Source organism: Bos indicus x Bos taurus, chromosome 8, assembly GCF_003369695.1.
Source record: "Bos indicus x Bos taurus breed Angus x Brahman F1 hybrid chromosome 8, Bos_hybrid_MaternalHap_v2.0, whole genome shotgun sequence".
Lineage (NCBI taxonomy): Eukaryota > Metazoa > Chordata > Mammalia > Artiodactyla > Bovidae > Bos > Bos indicus x Bos taurus.
The window spans coordinates 24,710,431-24,731,122 of NC_040083.1; the positions used below are offsets into that span (position 1 = coordinate 24,710,431).

The window sequence follows — 20,692 nt, forward strand, 5'->3', positions numbered from 1 at the left end:
TCACGAAATAGTTACTTTACACTGGCAAATGAATACCACGATGGGTTGCACTTTCCTACAAAACTGAGGGCTGACCTACAGAGTCTCTAAAAATCTTTTAAATTCTAAAATTCAGAGACTACCAAAAATCTATCATATATGACAGAGAGTTTGTGCTAAGTCATTTCAGTCATGTCCAACTCAGTGCAACGCTATGGACTGCAGCCCGCCAGGGTCCTTTGTCCATGCAATTCTCCAGGCAAGAATATTGGAATGGGTTGCCATGCCCTTCTCCCAGGGGATCTTCCTGACCCAGAGATCGAATGTGCTTCTCTTGGTCTCCTGCGTTGGCAGGCAGGTTCTTTACCACTAGCGCCACCTGGGAAACCCATAGATAACAGTACATAATATTCTGAACATTATCACCAAAATTATCAAATAAGACTTTTAAATAATAGAGGTAACTCACTAAGTAAAGCTAAGTAAATATCAGTACTTAACCTTCTGTTTTAGTTATTAAGTCTCCTGATATTTGTTCTTCAGGCACATGAATTTCTGCATCATCCTTTAAAAGTTCATCCTTAGACCCATAGCCTTGGTCAGACTGACCACCTGTTAAAAAGAATAAAGGCTGACATATGTTTTCATATATTTATAGTCCAACTATAAAATGTCAAAAGGAAATTCCACCAACTTATGCAATTCAACTTCTAAAAAGAAAGAAGAGACGAAAGCTCACAAAGCACACAAAACATTTTACAACAAAGATAAGAAGCAAAGAACAGCAGAAAGGAATTTCAAAACTAAAAACCATTACATACTTGAAAGCAATGCATCTTAATTTCCTCATGTATAAATTAGTAGATTTGGATGCTTTGAAAGTTTCTTTTGGAGTGTATTTATAAAATGCTACCTTTTGTGTTAAGACAGAAGTGGAAATAAAACATACACCTGCTTACTTCTGCAAAAAGAAATGCAAGAATAATAAGCCATAAAACAATAAAACTGGTCACCAACAAAAGGTGAGGGGAAAACAGGATGGAAGGGATAGAGAAGAAACTGCTCTAACTACGGTTATCATATTGCTTTTTTATTTTTGGAAACATAATTCCTACATATTCAAAAATTAAATCAGCAAAACTGCGGGTGGGGGTGCAACTAAAACTGAATGTGCACAGAAACAAAAGAAATCAATTGTTTATGTGCAACATAACCACACTTAAAGGATGGGAGAGGACTAATCCAAGTAACTTCTAATACATTATTTTGAGTATACACCCTAAGCCTGAGGGATACTAGTCAAATTCTGAACTCCTTCAGTTTGTTCCTCACAGGGAAATGTGTGTAGCAGTGCTGAAACAATATTATGTGTACCAGAAGACTGAGCAATTGAGTAAATGTGATGATGTTGGGAACAAAGATTCTTACTATGGAAGAAGAGAGATTTCTTACAAAAGAAAAAAAAAATGACATGCAGAAAGGCAAAGAAAAACTTGTGTAACTGAGTTGGAATTAGAAGTATTTCTAAAATAATATAAAAAATTTTCTAGCTCTGCTGAAAAAGTCTAGACCACCACCCTGGAGGGAGTAAGCATATCTAGGGCCCAGATCTTGGTTTCTAAAATCTATTGCCCATTAAAAGGAAGCTGAGATCCTTGAAGAAATGGCTGATTCCAGAGCTCAGGCAGGGAAGGTACAAGAATGAGCTAGGAACACTTTGTTATGTAAGAAAGCAAGTGCTCAAAGACACGAGAGGACATTTCTAAAGGACATCCACCACCTTACAACCATCACAGCAGTAAAGACTGGTCCAGGCAAGAATCATCAATGGATGCTAAACTTAAAAGGGGAAGTGTAATGAAAAAGCAGATATTCTTGCATAGTCTCAGAGTATCTCTTCACAAGTGGCTTATTATCTGCAGGAGGGCTAATAGTAACTAACAGAAACCAAACACTGACACCAAGTAACCAAAATCAACACCACCAATGAGGAACAGACAGAACTGTGGCCTCTGAGATGTGACCGTCTCAGAAGGCTATAACAGCATTTCTGTATTTCTGTAGAAGAGCCATGGGTGCATAATCTAATTTAATCACAGGCAAACATCAAACAAACTCAAATTTGGCAGCGTTTCACAAAATAACTTGATTTACTCTTCAAAAAGGTCAAGGTCATGAAAGACAAAGAAACAGTGAGGAACTATGCTGGTTGAAGGTGACTAAAGAGAAGGAGTTAAGTACCATAAAGGAGGTTACAAATGACCACACTGGGATAACAACTCTACATTAAAGTGGTATACAATGTTTCCCTGAGTCAGTAAACCACACTGCAGTCCTGTCAGAGCAAACACAACTGCAATATTAAGAGGTAAGAGGGCAAGATGTATGCAATCTGCTCTCACATAATGGGGAAAAATGTGTGTATGCATATAGAAAGAAAATGATAAATGTGTTAACCTAAAAGTGAATGAAGCTAGATAAAAGTTATTCAAGAGTTTCTGGTAGTACTCTTGAAACATTTAATAAGCTTAAAATGATTTCAAAATAGTTTTTTAAAAGTCTACTTTGGCTTCAATGTTCCATCATTTTAAGGAAATAAAGGCAAGTTCCTAGGGAAACATTATCAAGGATGTCAATGAAAAACACATAAAACAAAAAATATAGTGACTTCCACTGTCTACAACTTTTTATTTTTTTCACTTTCTGTCACTCTTTAAAGTGCCATTGAAACTATGGGTTTGCCAATAACAAAACAATCAAACAAAAAACTTGCTATTTAGATCACCAACAAGGACCCACTGAATAGCACAGGGAACTATGCTCAATATTTTTTAATAACCTATAAGGGAAAAGAATCTGAAAAAGAATATATATATATAACTAAATCATTGTACATCTGAAATTAACACAATATTATAAGTCTACTGTACTTCAATTTTTAAAAAAAATTTTATGAAAAATACTGCTATTAACAATGACTACGTTCAGTCATTTTCTTATTGGCCCTCAGAAAGTCTGGTAAAACATTATGGTGCCATGAAACGGACACTGGACTGGGAACTGAGTAAACTGATTAAACTCAGATATGCCTTCAATAAGCTAACTGACTCAGTATCAGGTACCAAATGGAAAGATTCTATGAGATAATCCTTCATGAAAAGAGTAACTTAAGCATCTGGGCTGGCGGTTTCCAAAAGTATCAGATGACATCACCAGAAACTCTACAGAGACATAATCATGGTAAATTCAATACTAGAGCTTCAGTCATTTGAAATGTAACTGAAAAGAAATATATGAAATAGGGATCTGAAGTTTCTTCCCCAACTGGGGAATACAGAATCTTCATGCAGTTTCCCAGTATTACTAGATCTTTTTTTTCCCCTTAAAGGAGACCAACTTAATAATCTAGAGAGAGAAGGAGAGTGCTTACTATAATAATAATTATTATTGTAAGTGGTAAAATGTTTTCATACCACAAATTATTTTCTTGGTTTTTCACAAATGAAATCAGTTTATTCTGTAAGTACTAGGAAAAAATATACGGGAAAATAAAATAAGGTGGTTTTCAAATTAAAGTCTAGTGAAAATTCCTACATGTTGAAAGAAATTTAATTTACAAACAGGATTGTAACTTATAGTTTTATGTTGATTTTCACCAACTTATACCTGCTTCTGTAATCATGGGGGTAGTTTCTAGCACAAGAATCAGCAGATTAGTTTTAGCAACCAAAACCTACCTCAACAGCTAGAATACTGAAATCTTTAATGCCCATAAAACTATTTGACACAATGATACTACAAATCACCCTCAAAATAAGAATTGTAGACAGGCATAGCATATTTTCAAATAAGATAACAAATATGCTTTGCAAGTTAATCATAAAGTTACTTGGGCATTTTCAGTAGTACATATATGATTATACAGAAGAAAAAGCCAAGAAAACTGAAATTGTTTTCTACTTGTAAAGGTACTTAAAACCAAAGGCCTTTCCCCCACCCATGCATGTCAGCAAAGTTTAACCTAATAAATGGGAAATTACCTGAAGTGGTTAACATTCAAGGGTAGAATTAATGCACACGTGTATCCATAGCTTCACGTCATACAAGTCTGTCTGCACCCCACACCATAACAGCCAAGGACAAATGCAGCACCCAGAAACAGCACAGAGCATAAAGCAGAGCAACAAAGAGCAGAGAAAAGGAAACTTCAGTCATTGAGACAAGTTCATCAGATGAAGCACAGGAATTAAGACTCAGAGTTCTTTATAAAGAAAAGCTTGAGATACTAATTAACAACAAAAAGAAAAAACACAAGAAGGATGTGCAACACACATGTAAAATATGCTACTTTAATTAAGCTTATTTCTAACTTCAGAGGATAGAGCTTTGAATGCCCATGGCTTTGTATGTAAAACTACAAAACTTCAGCAGTTTTGCAGATTTTAAAAAGTGTAATTTAAGGTAATGACCAAGCAAAGAATACTTTTTTCTCATGGTGTGTGACTTCTTCTCATTCCTTTTTAATATTCATAATTCAAATATTTAATAACTATTATCCACTTAATGAAAAAAGGACTTGCAATTTGCATTACTATCAGTCAACTTTCTCAGCTCACAATACTTAAAACAAAAGGCCTATTATATAATTCCTACCAATTATAGCATATACTTGCACAAATTAATGAGAACAAACACAAAGTACCATTGAGAGCCTTTTGTACAGCACTCCGAAGTTAATTTTATACTACAGGAAATAAAGAGACATGGTCTGCAGCCAGAGGTCTACCTTCTCCCCTTATTTATACATGGTATTTTTAAGGTACTCGTACTGCACGAGCTTGAAAGAGGAAGGTAAAAGCTTTTTTGAAAAATGGAAGACTTAACGTGAGAGTTAAGTGAAGGGTTAGTGAATCCAGATTTTAGTACCTGTGCTAGAGTGATTGTCAGCGGAATCAAGCCTGATTAAATCTCTGACGAAGACTGTGTGCTCCCCACTGTTAGCATCGTTAGAACTATCCACGCTACCGTGGCTCACCGTGTCCCCATCACTTCCACCTGTGGCATTCTGGGGAGCTGAAGACAAGCACAACAGCAATTCAGTAACTCATGCACTGGTAATCTCTGAAACTAAACATGAGTGACTCACAGTTCTTTTAAAGTTGCAGAATACTTTCTAAATCTGTGAGAGAAGAAAATAATTTGGGGCTAAAGCAACCTCTATCTTTAGTAGTATATGAAAATATCAACTAGAATTCACCTCTATTTTCTGCCTCATATAATTAAAAATTCATATGCCTATAAAACTTATGGTTCAGCAAGAAAGTTATCTTTCCAATCACATGTATTACCTGATATTGAGGAGACCTGTGACTTTTGCACGGTATTTTTAAGCGGCTGCCTAAACTGTGCCAAGCCACGTACCACATTCCGTACCTTCGTCCACAAGAAGATACCACTGCGGGTACTGCTAGGCCACGGGCTCTCCAAAACTACCTAAAGGTAAAATAACGGTTAAAATAATGATTATTAGGAATATTAAATTTTTAAATGCACACACACATAATATATACAAAAGGAATTCTACCCCCAAACCTCTAAGTTTTCTAAATAATAAAATGTGTAGAAATTTATCAGTCTTAATAAACAGCATATATTGCCTAATGTCAATCCTACTTACCTTATTATAATAGCCATAAGTAATAGCATTTGGCTTTATTTTAGCAGTTTTCATTTCAAATAAAACTCTCACTGCTAAAACAGGATGACCCCAAAGTCCACAAAGTTGCATCACTACTCGATAGCACACCTAACAAAAAATAACATCAGAGCATTAGCATATTAGTCTGTGCCTTGTAAAGGTTTTTAAATGACTTCACTCAATTCCTGTCAAAGTTATCAAGCAATAGTTATTACTCTTTTGTCCTTTGTTCTGGTTTGAGAGTCTCAGTAAACTATTCTAAAAACCTATTCATTAATGGAAGTACCAGCACTATTAACTTCTCCATATAAGACCTATGGGCACACATAACATTGGTTTCAGTAACAAAATTTACACAAAGAGACCACTATTATTTTCCATAATATGAGAAGGAATTCATTTGCACAGTATTTTTAAGCGGGTGCCTAAACTGTGCCAAGCCACGTACCACATTCCGTACCATTTTAAAATCACACATGACTAAAATGACTCTCTCCTAAATCATGTTTTATATTTTATGCTAAAGGAATTAAAAGCAGCATCTCTAGGATGCCTACATAACAAAAAGAATTCTATAGACCCAGGTCTTAAAAAAGAAGAAAGCTGAAAACACATCAGTTCAGTTCAGTTGCACGGTCACGTCCGACTCTTTGCAACCCCATGAGTCGCAGCACACCAGGCCTCCCTGTCCATCACCAACTCCTGCAGTTCACTCAGACTCACGACCATCGAGTCAGTGATGCCATCCAGCCATCTCATCCTCCGTCGTCCCCTTCTCCTCCTGCCCCCAATCCCTCCCAGCATCAGAGTCTTTTCCAATGAGTCAACTCTTCGCATGAGGTGGCCAAAGTACTGGAGTTTCAGCTTTAGCATCATTCCTTCCAAAGAAATCCCAGGGCTGATCTCCTTCAGAATGAACTCGTTGGATCTCCCTGCAGTCCAAGGGACTCTCAAGAGTCTTCTCCAACACCACAGTTCAAAAGCATCAATTCTTCGGCACTCAGCTTTCTTCACAGTCCAACTCACATCCATACATGACCACAGGAAAAACCATAGCCTTGACTAGACGGACCTTTGTCGGCAAAGTAATGTCTCTGCTTTTCAATATGCTATCTAGGTTGGTCATAACTTTCCTTCCAAGGAGTAAGCGTCTTTTAATTTCATGGCTGCAGTCATCATCTGCAGTGATTTTGGAGCCCAGAAAAATAAGTCTGACACTGTTTCCACTGTTTCCCCATCTATTTCCCATGAAGTGATGGGACCGGATGCCATGATCTACGTTTTCTGAATGTTGAGCTTTAAGCCAACTTTTTCACTCTCCACTTTCACTTTCATCAAGAGGCTTTTGAGTTCCTCTTCACTTTCTGCCATAAGGGTGGTGTCATCTGCGTATCTGAGGTTATTGATATTTCTCCTGGAAATCTTGATTACAGCTTATGTTTCTTCCAGTTCAGCGTTTCTCATGATGTACTCTGCATATAAGTTAAATAAACAGTGTGACAATATACAGCCTTGAAGTACTCCTTTTCCTATTTGGAACCAGTCTGTTGTTCCACGTCCAGTTCTAACTGTTACTTCCTGACCTGCATACAGGTTTTTCAAGAGGCAGGTCAGGTGGTCTGGTATTCTCATCTCTTTCAGAATTTTCCACAGTTTATTGTGATCCACACAGTCAAAGGCTTTGGCATAGACAATAAGGCAGAAATAGATGTTTTTCTGGAACTCTCTTGCTTTTTCCATGATCCAGCGGATGTTAGCAATTTGATCTCTGGTTCCTCTGCCTTTTCTAAAACCAGCTTGAAGATCAGGAAGCTCATGGTTCACGTATTGCTGAAGCCTGGCTTGGAGAATTTTGAGCACTACTTTACTAGCGTGTGAGATGAGTGCAATTGTGCAGTAGTTTGAGCATTCTTTGGCATTGCCTTTCTTTGGGATTGGAATGAAAACTGACCTTTTCCAGTCCTGTGGCCACTGCTGAGTTTTTCAAATTTGCTGGCATACTGAGTGCAGCACTTTCACAGCATCATCTTTCAGGATTTGGAATAGCTCAACTGGAATTCCATCACCTCCACTAGCTTTGTTCGTAGTGATGCTTCCTAAGGCCCACTTGACTTCACAATCCAGGATGTTTGGCTCTAGGTCAGTGATCACACCATCGTGATTATCTGGGTCGTGAAGATCTTTTTTGTACAGTTCTTCTGTGTATTTCTTCTGTGTATTCTTGCCATCTCTTCGTAATATCTTCTGCTCCTGTTAGGTCCATACCATTTCTGTCCTTTATCAAGCCCATCTTTGCATGAAATGTTCCCTTGGTATCTCTAATTTTCTTGAAGAGATCTCTAGTCTTCCCATTCTGTTTTCCTCTATTTCTTTGCATTGATCACGGAGGAAGGCTTTCTTATCTCTTCTTGCTATTCTTTGGAACTGTGCATTCAGATGCTTATATCTTTCCTCTTCTCCTTTGCTTTTCACGTCTCTTCTTTTCACAGCTATTTATAAGGCCTCCCCAGACAGCCATTTTGCTTTTTTGCATTTCTTTTCCATGGGGATGGTCTTGTTCCCTGTCTCCTGTACAATGTCATGAACCTCATTCCATAGTTCAGCAGGCACTCTATCAGATCTAGGCCCTTAAATCTATTTCTCAATTCCACTGTATAATCATAAGGGATTTGATTTAGGTCATACCTGAATGGTCTAGTGGTTTTCCCTACTTTCTTCAATTTAAGTCTGAATTTGGTAATAAGGAGTTCATGATCTGAGCCACAGTCAGCTCCCGGTCTTGTTTTTGTTGACTGTACATAGCTTCTCCATCTCTGGCTGCAAAGAACATAATCAATCTGATTTCGGTGTTGACCATCTGGTGATGTCCATGTGTAGAGTCTTCTCTTGTTAGCAAAGGCTTTGCTGAGAAAATGTGTTTAGTGAAGAGGGGTAGAATTGATCATAAGAGGACAATCCAACTGGCAACTCCTAAAAGTTTAGAATCTCACATTTGGAAGACAACAGTAGAAACCATGAAGAACGAGACAGTAATTTTACGGATCCCTGGCAAAGAGGCTAGCCAGCTTACAAGAGCAGTGAACACAGCAGCCAAAAACTACTATAGCTTAATTTGAGAATAAGAAAATATAAAGAAAAAGCTACTCTTCTTGGGATTTGTAAAATGTCTCTATTTATAACAGGGTTGTTTAACAACTGTGAGCAGTAACATAAAGCCAAGTTGTGGCCTCTTAAAAGGGAAGAGAAAAAAGAATTGAGAAAGCATATTTAACTCAAGAGATGAAGGAAGGAAAGAGATGTGAAGAAGCAGAGGATCATAAAGATGTGTATGCGTGTGTGTGTGTGTGTGTACACACATACATATAGCTAGAAATGAAGAGTTTAATTCAGAAGCAGAAGAGTTCAGAAATTATCAGAGCAACTTCACAAATGACTAGGTTAAAGAAAACTCTTACTATATAAAAGACGCGTGCCATGATTAAGAAGAATGTGGCACAAGAGAGTTCTTCAAATATCTGAAGTGTTGTCACTTCACTGACAACTTCTACAATGCCAAAAAATCCATAAGGAGGTGGAACTGAACTCAGCATAAAACATACTTTCTAACAGAGCCAGCTCAAGCACAGACAAGGTCCCATATGTTACAGACTTCCAACATCTCAGGTTTTATGTTGAAGTTTTACTAAAATATCTTCAAGTTCTATTCGACTCTAAGATTCTATGAGTCATGAAGAAATAATTTACTTTCTGTGTCAAATTGGGATTAATCTGGATTTCCTAAAACCATTCTCAAAAATTTATTCTGAAGTCGACAAAGTATTCCTTCAAACTTCCAGGCTTACTTGTATAAGAGGCAGACGCCAAACTAAAGAAACAGTAAAAATGTCAGGGGTATAATTTTTTAATTGCAGTATGTTGTTGCCTACAACATGATACCTTTTGGATATCTATGGTAGATAAAAGATGGCTACAAACTCTTTACTACTCCTCCCATTGAGAGGGCTCTGTCCCTTCTCCTTGAATTGAAGGGGAAAGCCTCTGAGATTGCATGACCAATAGGATTTGCCTGAAGTGACAACTGTACCAGTTTCCTGGTTTAAGCCTTAAGAAAGGTCAGTTTCTACTTCTCTCTCTTGAAACACATGCTCTTGGAGTGCTAAGCTATCATAGGAAAAGCCCAAGTATCACATGGAGGGGTCTGAGACTATATGGAGGAAGAGCGGTCCATCTGAGCCTGGTTTTCCAGATAACCTTGCCAAGGTACCTAGGATGGTATTTGAGTTAAGCTGTCTTAAGTTTTACAAACATAACATGCAGATCACAAAGCTGTCAAATTAAAACAAACATTAAGCATATGAATGAGACAGTGGTTTCTAATGGAGTATGAACCTAAAAATCAAAACCACTTACTTGCTAGGTGGGCTTATATATGTGTCATTCATCTAAGTTTCAAATTTTCTTTCTTTGTAAAATGTAACATTATAATATATAATTGCCTCAAAGAGTTGCTGGGAATACCAAAGGAAATAATTACATAAAAATATTGTGAAAAATTTTAATGTGCAATCCTATATGTAATCCATAAATAAAATGCATCAAATATGTCAAGCAAATATATATCCTTAAAGTTTTAAAATAAACACTTCTTTCTTCCAGTTGTAGAGATGTAATTATCTCAGGTGACTACAAATCTGTCAATATAACTTGTTATAAGTAGGAATACAACAAATTAACCTCCAAATTTTAAGCCTCCTATCAGAATGTTTATTGGGAAAATAATCTAAAAACATTTTTTAGCTTACTAGTCGTATCTGCTGCATGTTAGAAAACAAGAAAATGTAATTACTTACTTGTAACTACCGTAGAACCTTAACACATACATATAGAGGAAACAACTTTTCAGGAAATTTGTCTTATGAACTTACCAAAGAAACTTAACCAAGTAATGTGCTGTGACTTTACAGTGCAGTAACAACTAATACTAGCTCTCTCATGGAGCATATTTTAAAGCACTTTAAAAATATGATATGCTTTTACAAAGTTGAAATATATCCTAAAATATATCTAAGATACAAAAACTAACTCTATCAGAATAAAATTTTAAAAACATATGAGGTACAAAACACTAATACTGATCAAACACTTTTAATTTCCGAACAGTTTTATAAACATCAGATGAGAGAATATGTAATCAAATGTGAGAATGGATATGTTAGTATTTGTTCTGTAACTCTGTATTTGAAGTTTTTTTATAACATACAGATAATACTTTGAGAAAAACAAGTTCAGTGTGGTTACAAGCATTATTAAATCTTAATAAGGTACATGCTTTATTAGATTCAGATCTTTTTTATTTTAAAAGAGGAAAAAATTAAACATAAAAATTACTCTATCACGTGCCCTTCTTCAATTATATTTCTCTTCAAATCTTGTGCTGTCTCCTTCTTCCCAAATACCCATTACTCTGAATTTTTATTCCAACTATATTTTAAATTCTAATCTGGTTCTTATATCATTTACAGTTATTTTAACACGAAAATAATTTTTTAAGGGAAAAACAATAAAGAGGAGAACTAAATCAGTAACTCAGTTTCTTCAGCTGTCTGTTGGATAACACTGCTGCCTATCTCTGAGGATGGTTCTGAGCCTGAAGAGGTTCAGCACATTGTTGACTGAGCACTGACTATCAGGTACTCATCTAGACACGTGTACATTAACAGATTTAACCATGAAATTAACCATCTGAGGAAAGGAACTAAATATCACTATACTGCAGACGTTTCTATTACATGGAGCTACTGGCATCTAGTGGGTGGAGCCAAGGATACTGCTAAACATTCTAGATGTATAGGAAAGGACCTCACAATAAATAATTATGTGGGCCAAAATGTCAACAGTGCCAAGGCTGAGCAACTCAGACCTCCAGCTTCAGATACATAATATCTGAATCACAGATAGGTTATGTAATCCACCTACGACACAGGTCCTAAGTGGAAAGCCACTTACTAAAAGCCTATTTGCTTCTTAGTAAAGTTATCTCAAGAATAAAATAATCAATATTTTTTCTATTTATCAAGGGTAAATAATCTGGTCCAAGTAAGTCAATCCTTGTTGAATTTCAAAGCAATAACTTTTAAATAAATGTATTTAAAAATAAACAATAGGTATTAGCTCTATGAAACAGGGTAACAGTTTAATGAAAATACCTGAGGTTACTGAAAGCAACTGAGACCTAAATTTTCTTAAAAATATAAATAGAATTTATCTTAGTAACAACTCAGTGTTATACTTGCCTCATCTAGAGGATCCACATCTGTTTTCCTCATCTTAATAAGCACATCATATGCCTGCTGAAGTGCTCTGACCTTAGGATGAGAAACTCTAACATAGGCTGGGAGACAAATAAACCATAAACTGTAACAGTGACTGAAGAGACACTTGGCCCACTGTGGTGGATTTGTGTAACATCTCCTCGCCAACTTATGAGCTGTTTTTATCTCCTAGAAAGAGAATAAATAAAAAATTATGACATTCATTAAAATTATTAGGATGACAGGAAAAATGAAAAGCAAAAAGGAGAGAAGAATTTAATGTAAAATTTGACTCTGAAATCAAGCATTTCATATTTTTGCTTTGTGAATGGCTTCCTACTTAGTGCCACATGGTTCTTTTTATAGGAGCACTTTATACTGTTTTAACTATTTTTTTGGCAAGCATGCATCTCCCAAGAGAATAGAAATTCCTTAAAAATGGATATCATTCATGTGATAATAATATAATGGGTAATTAAGTGCTCTTCACAGATATGGCACTCAAATGCTTGATGAATGAAAGGGATTTAGCCATTCATAGCTTATGAGTTCTATAATATCATTCTTGAAAAGTCAGAGCCTTTTCACTCTTCTCCCAACTAAAATGTTTAAGATGTTCTGAGTGCTGAGTTATTCCCCAAGATTTATATCTACCTTCTGTGTTAATTCCATCACAGATTCTTTTAAATCACCTATTCCTTTGCAGGCAACATATTCTGAGAAAGACATCCCTACCTAATAGTTTGATAGGTATATTTTCTACTTCTGATTTTCATTCTGATTTAGGCGGAAGATAGAAAAGGCATCAAATCTGCTGAGCTTTATCGAACTCTACAGACATTCAGAAACTACAGAGCCCTCCACATGTCAGACTGACACTGTCAGCCTTGCATTACAGACCCCTCTGCTGGATGTGTTCTAAATACACATACTGTTATGAGCTCTATTTCCGAGAGATGTGCCTGGAAAGAAAATTCTGGGGCAAATGAAATCTAGAGATTTAGTAGCAAAATTCTCCCATTTTAAAAAACTTGCCTTTTATTAAGCTGATAACAGTACATATATTTTTAAAAATTCCCCTCAGACACGCTGAGAGAACTGTGTACTATATGAGATTAAAGACCACCTCAAGTTACCTCTAGGATTTGAGGGACTGCACTCGAACTGGTAAAACCGGAACTAAGAATTTCATTCTGAAATTTTCCATGTTTTGGAGACCCCCCAAATATCAGTATATACATATGTGTATATATATAAAGGATGTTTGATTTTAACTTGCACCTAACCATAGTTTAACTCTTTATACCTAAATCAAATACAGTATTAAAGCAAGATGTCGAGGTTGTCCTAAGTTAACTCCCTTTATAATGTAATATTCAGTATAAAATATATTTATACTAACCATGAGTAAAAATTAAAATCACAATGAGATACCACTTCGTATGCACTAGATGGCTAAACCCAAAAAGACAGACGATAACAAGAATGTGGTGAAATTCCCACTGCTGGTGGGAATTTTAAATGGTATGCCCACTTTGGAAAATAGTTTGACAATTTCTCAGGTTAAACACAGTGTAACTACATGACACAGCAATTCTACTTAGGCATATACCCAAAGAAATGAAAACATAACCACACAAACATTTGTACACAAATGTTTACAGGACTACTATGCATAATAGCCAAAAACAAAGAACCAACCACATGTACATGAATGGATAAAATATTCCACACAATGGAATATTATTCAGCAATAAAAATACGTGAAATACTGATACATTCTGCAACACTGATGAACCTTAAAAACATGCTAGGTGAAAAAAGCCAGTCACAAAAGACCACAAACTGTACAATTCCATTTTTATGAAATGCCCAGAATAGGCAAAACTATAGAGACAGAAAACAGATTAATGATTGCCTGAGGCTATGGAGGATGGAGGAACTAGGGGAGTTAACAGCTTAGGGATGTGGGCTTTCTCTTTAGGGTGATGAAAATGTTCTATAATTGGCTGTGGTGGTAGCTGCACAACCCTGTGAATGTACTGAAAGCCAGAGAGTATACTTAAAAGAGTGAATTGTACGGCATGTGAATTATATTTCAATAAAGTTTTCTAAAACTGTATTTAGTTCCCAAGCTTCTCTTAGAACATAAACATAAGCATTCAAAACCTTCACCCTCAAATTGTAAGTAGGGTTGCAAAAAATCAATTTTAATTCATTAACAACCATAGTGGATCTTCAAATAATTCCTGTGGGTGATAAGTCTAAACTATGAGCTACATATCATATATACATAGTTTACATTTTAAATTAGATAAAGAATATCTGACCTGTTTAGTTCTCTTAGCCATGAGAGCTGGACTGTTTGTAATGCTACTGCCAGTAGGGTGTCTACTAAAACAAAGTTTCAACTCCTGTGGTCTGTCAAAAAGCTTAAGGTCCAGTCTTGGAAAGTATTTGTAACTAAAATAAAAAGCAAAAATAGAACTGCTGATTTAAAATACATTAACTCTTCACATTATTTCAGAATTTAGGTAAATATTTCTAAACCTCAAATGTAACCAACATTATTCTCCAAAATCCTTGTATACACATTTCTTTTTCAGATATGTAGGATGATGTAATTATAAGATAAGTAGACTATCTACATGGAGACTTTGGCTCCTCCCCATCCTATATGTTATTTTCAACCAATGCCTAAAACACAGAAAACCCTGATATTTTGACTTTGAAGAATTAATAACTCTTTCAACAGAACACATGTATTCAATGATAATTTATATTAAAACATTTAGTATATATATTTTGTAATTTTGTTTCTTTATAAAAGTACCTTGTATTCATATAAAAGGAAAAATGCCATAATAGTTTTATATTAGGGATGTACCATAATTTAACAAATTCTTTACTGTTTGAACATTTGTAGGTTGTTTTTCAACTCTGTACCTTTATCTTTGTGAATATTTTGCTTAATTTCTTAGAATAAGACCCTATAAGAGTTTTCTATGGTAAATGCCTATCAAGAAAATAAAAATTATTATAATCACTGTCAAATTATTTCCAGAAAAGTTATACTCATATCTTCAAGTTGATAGAATAAAAATGCTTCTACTCATCATTTGATTTGCATTTCTTTAAATACTAGAAAAGCTTAACATACTTTCATATTATTGACTATTGGGATTTCTTCTCAGAAACGGCCTACTTATTTCCTCTGGCCAATTTCCTTCTGAAATATATTACCTTTCCTATTTGATATACTTATCTGTCAACACCTGATTTACTTATTTGTCAATACCTGCATTCCAATGTATAGTGATTAAAGTCAAAGTAAAAAAAGAGCTCTCTTTCTATAATTGACATGCAATCAAAAGAGTACTTAATTAAATCACTCAATCTCAGGCATACAGTCTTCATTCTTATGTAGTCCTAGTAAGATTATATATTAATTTTATTTTTAGAAACAGTTCTTTTATATTCCCACTGCCCTAGAAATTCTTCTATGAATACAGCCTAAGAAAGTAACAGTGTGTACACACAAAGATATAGATAGCAGAAAACTACAAATGAATTCCATAGGAAACTAGTTTAATTGCATGCAATGTAGTTACTCAAAATGACATGGCACAAAAATATTTATTGGCATGGAAAAATGTTCAGACCATTAAAGGTACACACACATCACAACAAATATGTGCAAGATGAACTAATATTTGTTTTCAGTAAATTCAAATATATGTACAAAAAAGACAAAAACATACATATATGATTATTAACAGACATTAAGTATTAGTGCTAAAATGATGTGCTAATTATTTTTGTGTGGTTTTCTGAATGTATTAAAGTATTACCATGATCATAATAACAAACTTTTTAATTTCTTAAAAAAATAAAATTCTCTAAGTTTATTTTAATAAAGAGTGATTCCCGGCCCTCTACTTTTAAGTGATAGCTTACTAATGCATAAGAATTTCACAGTTTTTCACTGACAACAAAAACACCCTAAAAGGAGGGGATCCTCACAAACATTTTTCTTCTTCAGAAATGAAAATTTTAAAGATTAAAATGCGGTAAATGTTTAGGTTAATAGTGATCAGCATCTGGCTTCCCTTCAAACAGGGCAGTCCAGTTCTTAAATTACAATCCCTGGTGGTATCTCCACAGAATATTCATCTCCACCAGTTCACAGAATACATTTTGAAAATGACCTTTACAAATGATCAATATACGTATCTACTAATAGTTGCAAAAGATCAAGCTATTAAATGGTATCCAAACAACTTCAGAACCATTCCTGGTACCTGTACTTGGGTGACAGGTCCTTTCCGTCATCAGGAGGTGGCTCGGGTGGCATTATGAATACAGTGTGCTCACTTTTCTGTGAATCGTCTAGCTCTATCAATTTGGTATCTTCTGCTGAATCAACGTCAACCTAAAAATAATGGTTTTCTTCAATTAATTTGCATATCAGCAAGACCTGATTCTAAAATGTTGAAACTTGTATTTAAGAAAAAAATATACCTTGTCTGTTTTCTCTGTGCCTTTATCAGGAAACAACTAGGAAAAAAAGGAATTCTCAGTGAAAATGTCTACTATGAATTTAATAGAGATTATCTTAAATTCTAGTTTAAAAAACTATTCTTTTTTAATACCAGGCAGATATGAAACACTTCACAATGTATTTGGTGGACCCCATACTTGTATAATATTTCTCTTTTGACTATTAGGATAGAAAACAATTCATTTTGACTAGTTCATATATCCCTCTTTAGAAGGAAAAGATAGGCAATCATAAGAACCTGATTTCTCAAACCAAAAATTTCATTATTAACAAACTCCTGCATTACTGATTGATAATATCTGTGCTTAGTTGCTCAGTCACGTCCAACTCTTTGCGACCTCATGGACTGTAGTCCGCAGGCTCTTCAGTCCATGGAATTTTCCAAACAAGCATGATTGACAATATCCAAGCTTCTCTAACTGAATGATATTGGACTATTGGACTATTTAAGTAAACAAAAAAGTTGAAAAGTTTAAATCGTATTCCTAGAGTTTCAGATCACACTGATGTAATGGGAGAAAATTATGCAAGTCTTCTAAGATACACAAATCATTAGGAGCCTATAAAATTACAATGTCATAATATTCTACCTTTTTTGATACAATCTCTAATTTTATAAATACAGTTTGCATAAACAATAAGTCCTACAACCCACCTAGCAAAAATAAGAGCTCTACGAAAAATGAGAAAAAATATGTGAGCTATCACTGTCAGAAATCAACATAGAAGTACCATGGTGGTCCACTGGTTACGAATCTGCCTGTCAATGCAAAGAACACGGGTTTGATCCCTGGTCTGGGAACGTTCCACATGCCGTGGGGCAACTAAGCTCGTGCACCACAACTACTGAGCCAGAGTACTGTAAGTACTAAACCCCTCGCACCCTAGAGTCCATACTCCGCAACATAAGAAGCCACTGCAAAGAGAAGCCCTTACATGGCAACTACAGAGTGGCCCCCTGCACTCAGCAACCAGAAAAAGCCTGCATGCAGCATGAATGCCTCATGCTGCCCTTCATCACAGGCAAAAATAAATAAATTTTAAAAAGTCAACTTTAAGTTTTTATAAGTAAAGCCTTAACATATTCCCAAAGTTTCCATCAGGACAAAAGAAATATCAGCAAAAGTATCTGGAAAGACACTAAAACAAACAAACAAAAAAAACCCCACAGGATTTCCATTACCCACAAAACTAACCTTTTTTTTTGGTTTGTTTTTTGGGGGTTTCTGTATAGCTGCCCTGTGTGGCTTGTGGAATCTTAGTTCCCTGAATACTGACTGAACCTGGGCCCCTGGCAGTGAAAGCAAGGTGTCCTAATCACTGGACCACCAGGGAATTCCCAAAACTAAACTTTTTTTAATGAACTACTAAATCTTATCTTAGTCATGTTAAAAAAAAAAAAATGATTCAGGAGTTTCAGTGATGTTCTTAGTACTTGATACAAAACAAAAGTGAGATTCAGAGAAAAATTAGCTATGTTTGGTAGTATTAGACACCACAAAGGGAAACAATTCTTACATTAAGTGTAGCACTGAACATTTGCGTGTGTGCTCATGTGCACAAACACACACACACGAACACCAGAACGTCAATGCTTTCCTCAGATCATTCGGGCTAATAAAACAATAATGATTATAAAGATAAACAAATTATTAAAGCTTTTCTTTAATACTGATTTACAGGACAAACTTTTACCTTTTCTATGCAGTCATCAAAAAAAGCCAATCCAGTATCTTTATCACTTACAAAACTACATTCTTCAATGAAACGAATAAAAATCTGTGTTTTGGATAAAAGGGTGTAGAATTTTGTATAGGCACGATCTCGACTTTTTAAAAATCCTGCAGAAAATAAAATTAGAATTAAATTCAGATTTCAAAGCAGAACTAGATGTATTATTTTTAAACTTTTATATATACTTTTTTATCTTTATATACATACATATATAAAGGGACCATAGTCCTTTATGCCTAATTCAACCATGAAAACTCTTAACTTATACCATTAACCTTTTCACTGAAATATGAATCTCCTAAAAGGAGTCTCTAGCTCTACAGATCTCAAGTAGAAAATTTCTGATACTCTACATACTCTAAAGCAGGAAGGGTTAAATCTTTCCTCTGCAATGCTACCAATTACTTCTGTATCATCTTATAAACACGTCTGCTCTTCTGGCTCTTATTTTATCCATTCCTCGACTAACTGTAGACAGCTGCTGACTTTAGAAATACTCTTTCCTTCATCCACTGAAGAGCAGGGCACCTAATTCAAAGTCTTCTCTCCAACTCGTCCTATCATCATTCTTCAACACCCATAAAACCCAACCATCCAACATTTCAGAGTTTTAAATTCCTTAATTTTCAATAATCTATGGTCTGCTGCTGCTGCTGCTAAGTCGCTTCAGTCGTGTCCGACTCTGTGCGACCCCATAGACGGCAGCCCACCAGGCTCCCCCGTCCCTGGGATTCTCCAGGCAAGAACACCGGAGTGGGTTGCCACTTTCTTCTCCAATGCGTGAAAGTGAAAAGTGAAAGGGAAGTTGCTCAGTCTCGTCCGACTCCCAGCGACCGCATGGACTGCAGCCCACCAGGCTCCTCCGTCCATGGGATTCTCCACGCAAGAGTACTGGAGTGGGGTGCCACTGCCTTCTCCCAGCTCCACATCAATCACCAACTTCTATACATAGCTTCATACTCCCTGGACTTTTCTTCGTAGAACTATAAACAGCTTTGCCTCCCAAATCTCTAATTTACAAGTTACTCTCTGTTACTCCTGTCTATCTGGTATGCTTAAGTTCTTCCTACCAAGCCTTTTGTGAGGGATAATATGCAATCCATTCACCCTTTTACATTCTACATACATACATTCTACATACATCCTTCTATCTTCATGTCTTTAACACTGATTCCATGTCCATTTTCATTATTTTGTCAACACTCTCAATTTTTATGCCCAAACTCATCTAGTATAACCTAGCTCTGGAGCAATACATTGTCTGCTTTCTCTGGATCTGCACCAGTGTGGCTGAGCGCAAGTTGGGTGGGTGGTGGGGGGTGGAGTTACATAACTAGGTGAATCAAAACCACTTAACTTACACCTTTATCCCTGACCTGTAATCACACTACGTTTCTGGAGTCTGAACTTCCTTTACTCGTGTTTTCACAGTTATTTTCAGTGTTTAAATGTTCTCCCTCCATGTTCTCCCCCTCATCCCTGCATGGTGATAAACTGCAGAGAAAATGGAAATCATTAAGTGAGAACTACATTATCTCACTATAAAATCTATGACTCTTTCTGCTTTCATTTATTCCTTACCACGTTTTACAGTGAGTATGACCCTCCCCTCCTATCTAAGGCCAAGCCCACCATGAGCCTGGGATACAGCTCTTTCAGTGTTCTCTGGAAGATTCTATTAGCTAGTAACCAGTATACTCAAGTCTCTCTCATTTTAAAAATCTTTCCTCAAACATTTTTCCAAAGAGGACATTCAGAGGGCCAATAAGAACATAAAAAGATGGTCAATATCATTAATCATTAGAGAAAGCAAATCAAAACCACAATGAGACATCATCTCACACCTTTCAGAATGGCTATCATCAAAAAGGACAAAATTAACAAATGTTAGTGAGGAGGTGGAGAAAAGCAAACCCTCATTCACTGTTGGTGGAAATGAAAATTGATGGCACCACTGTGGAAAACAGTATGGAGGTTCCTCAGAAAACTAAAAATAGAATTACCATATGATCCAGCAATTCCACACTCCAGGATACATATCCAGAAAAAACAAAAACACTAATTCACAAAGATACATGCACCCCAATATTCACAGCTGCACTATTTATAATAGTCAAGACAAGGAAGTAACCTAACTAGTCAACAGATGGATGGATAAAGCAGTTGTGATACACACACACACACACGCATATACATAATAGACTATTACTCATTCATAAATAAGAATGAAATTCTGCCATTTCCAACAACACAGATGAGTTTAATGCTTAGTGAAACAAGTGAAACACAGAAAAATACTCTATATTATCACTTATATATGGAATCTAAAAAATAAAACAAATTAGTAAATATGATAAAAAAAGAATTCACAGATATAGAAAACAAACTAGTGGCTACCAGTGGGGAGAG

The 20,692-nt window shown here is 35.7% G+C and overlaps 1 protein-coding gene across 2 annotated transcripts in view; it reads right to left on the minus strand.

Moving 5' to 3' along the window:
• DENND4C (DENN domain containing 4C) overlaps positions 1 to 20,692 on the minus strand; it is a 117,852-nt gene that overhangs the window by 39,225 nt on the left and 57,935 nt on the right. The window contains exons 13-21 of one of the 2 annotated variants that reach the window (XM_027549160.1): positions 18,245 to 18,390; positions 16,510 to 16,545; positions 16,290 to 16,420; positions 14,319 to 14,451; positions 11,971 to 12,177; positions 5,657 to 5,785; positions 5,328 to 5,472; positions 4,906 to 5,052; positions 481 to 591 (exon numbers count right to left, since the gene is read on the minus strand). In XM_027549160.1, coding sequence (XP_027404961.1) covers positions 481 to 591; positions 4,906 to 5,052; positions 5,328 to 5,472; positions 5,657 to 5,785; positions 11,971 to 12,177; positions 14,319 to 14,451; positions 16,290 to 16,420; positions 16,510 to 16,545; positions 18,245 to 18,390 — 1,185 coding nt within the window. The remainder of the gene's footprint in view (positions 1 to 480; positions 592 to 4,905; positions 5,053 to 5,327; positions 5,473 to 5,656; positions 5,786 to 11,970; positions 12,178 to 14,318; positions 14,452 to 16,289; positions 16,421 to 16,509; positions 16,546 to 18,244; positions 18,391 to 20,692) is intronic. The other variant, XM_027549161.1, reaches the window with a different exon arrangement.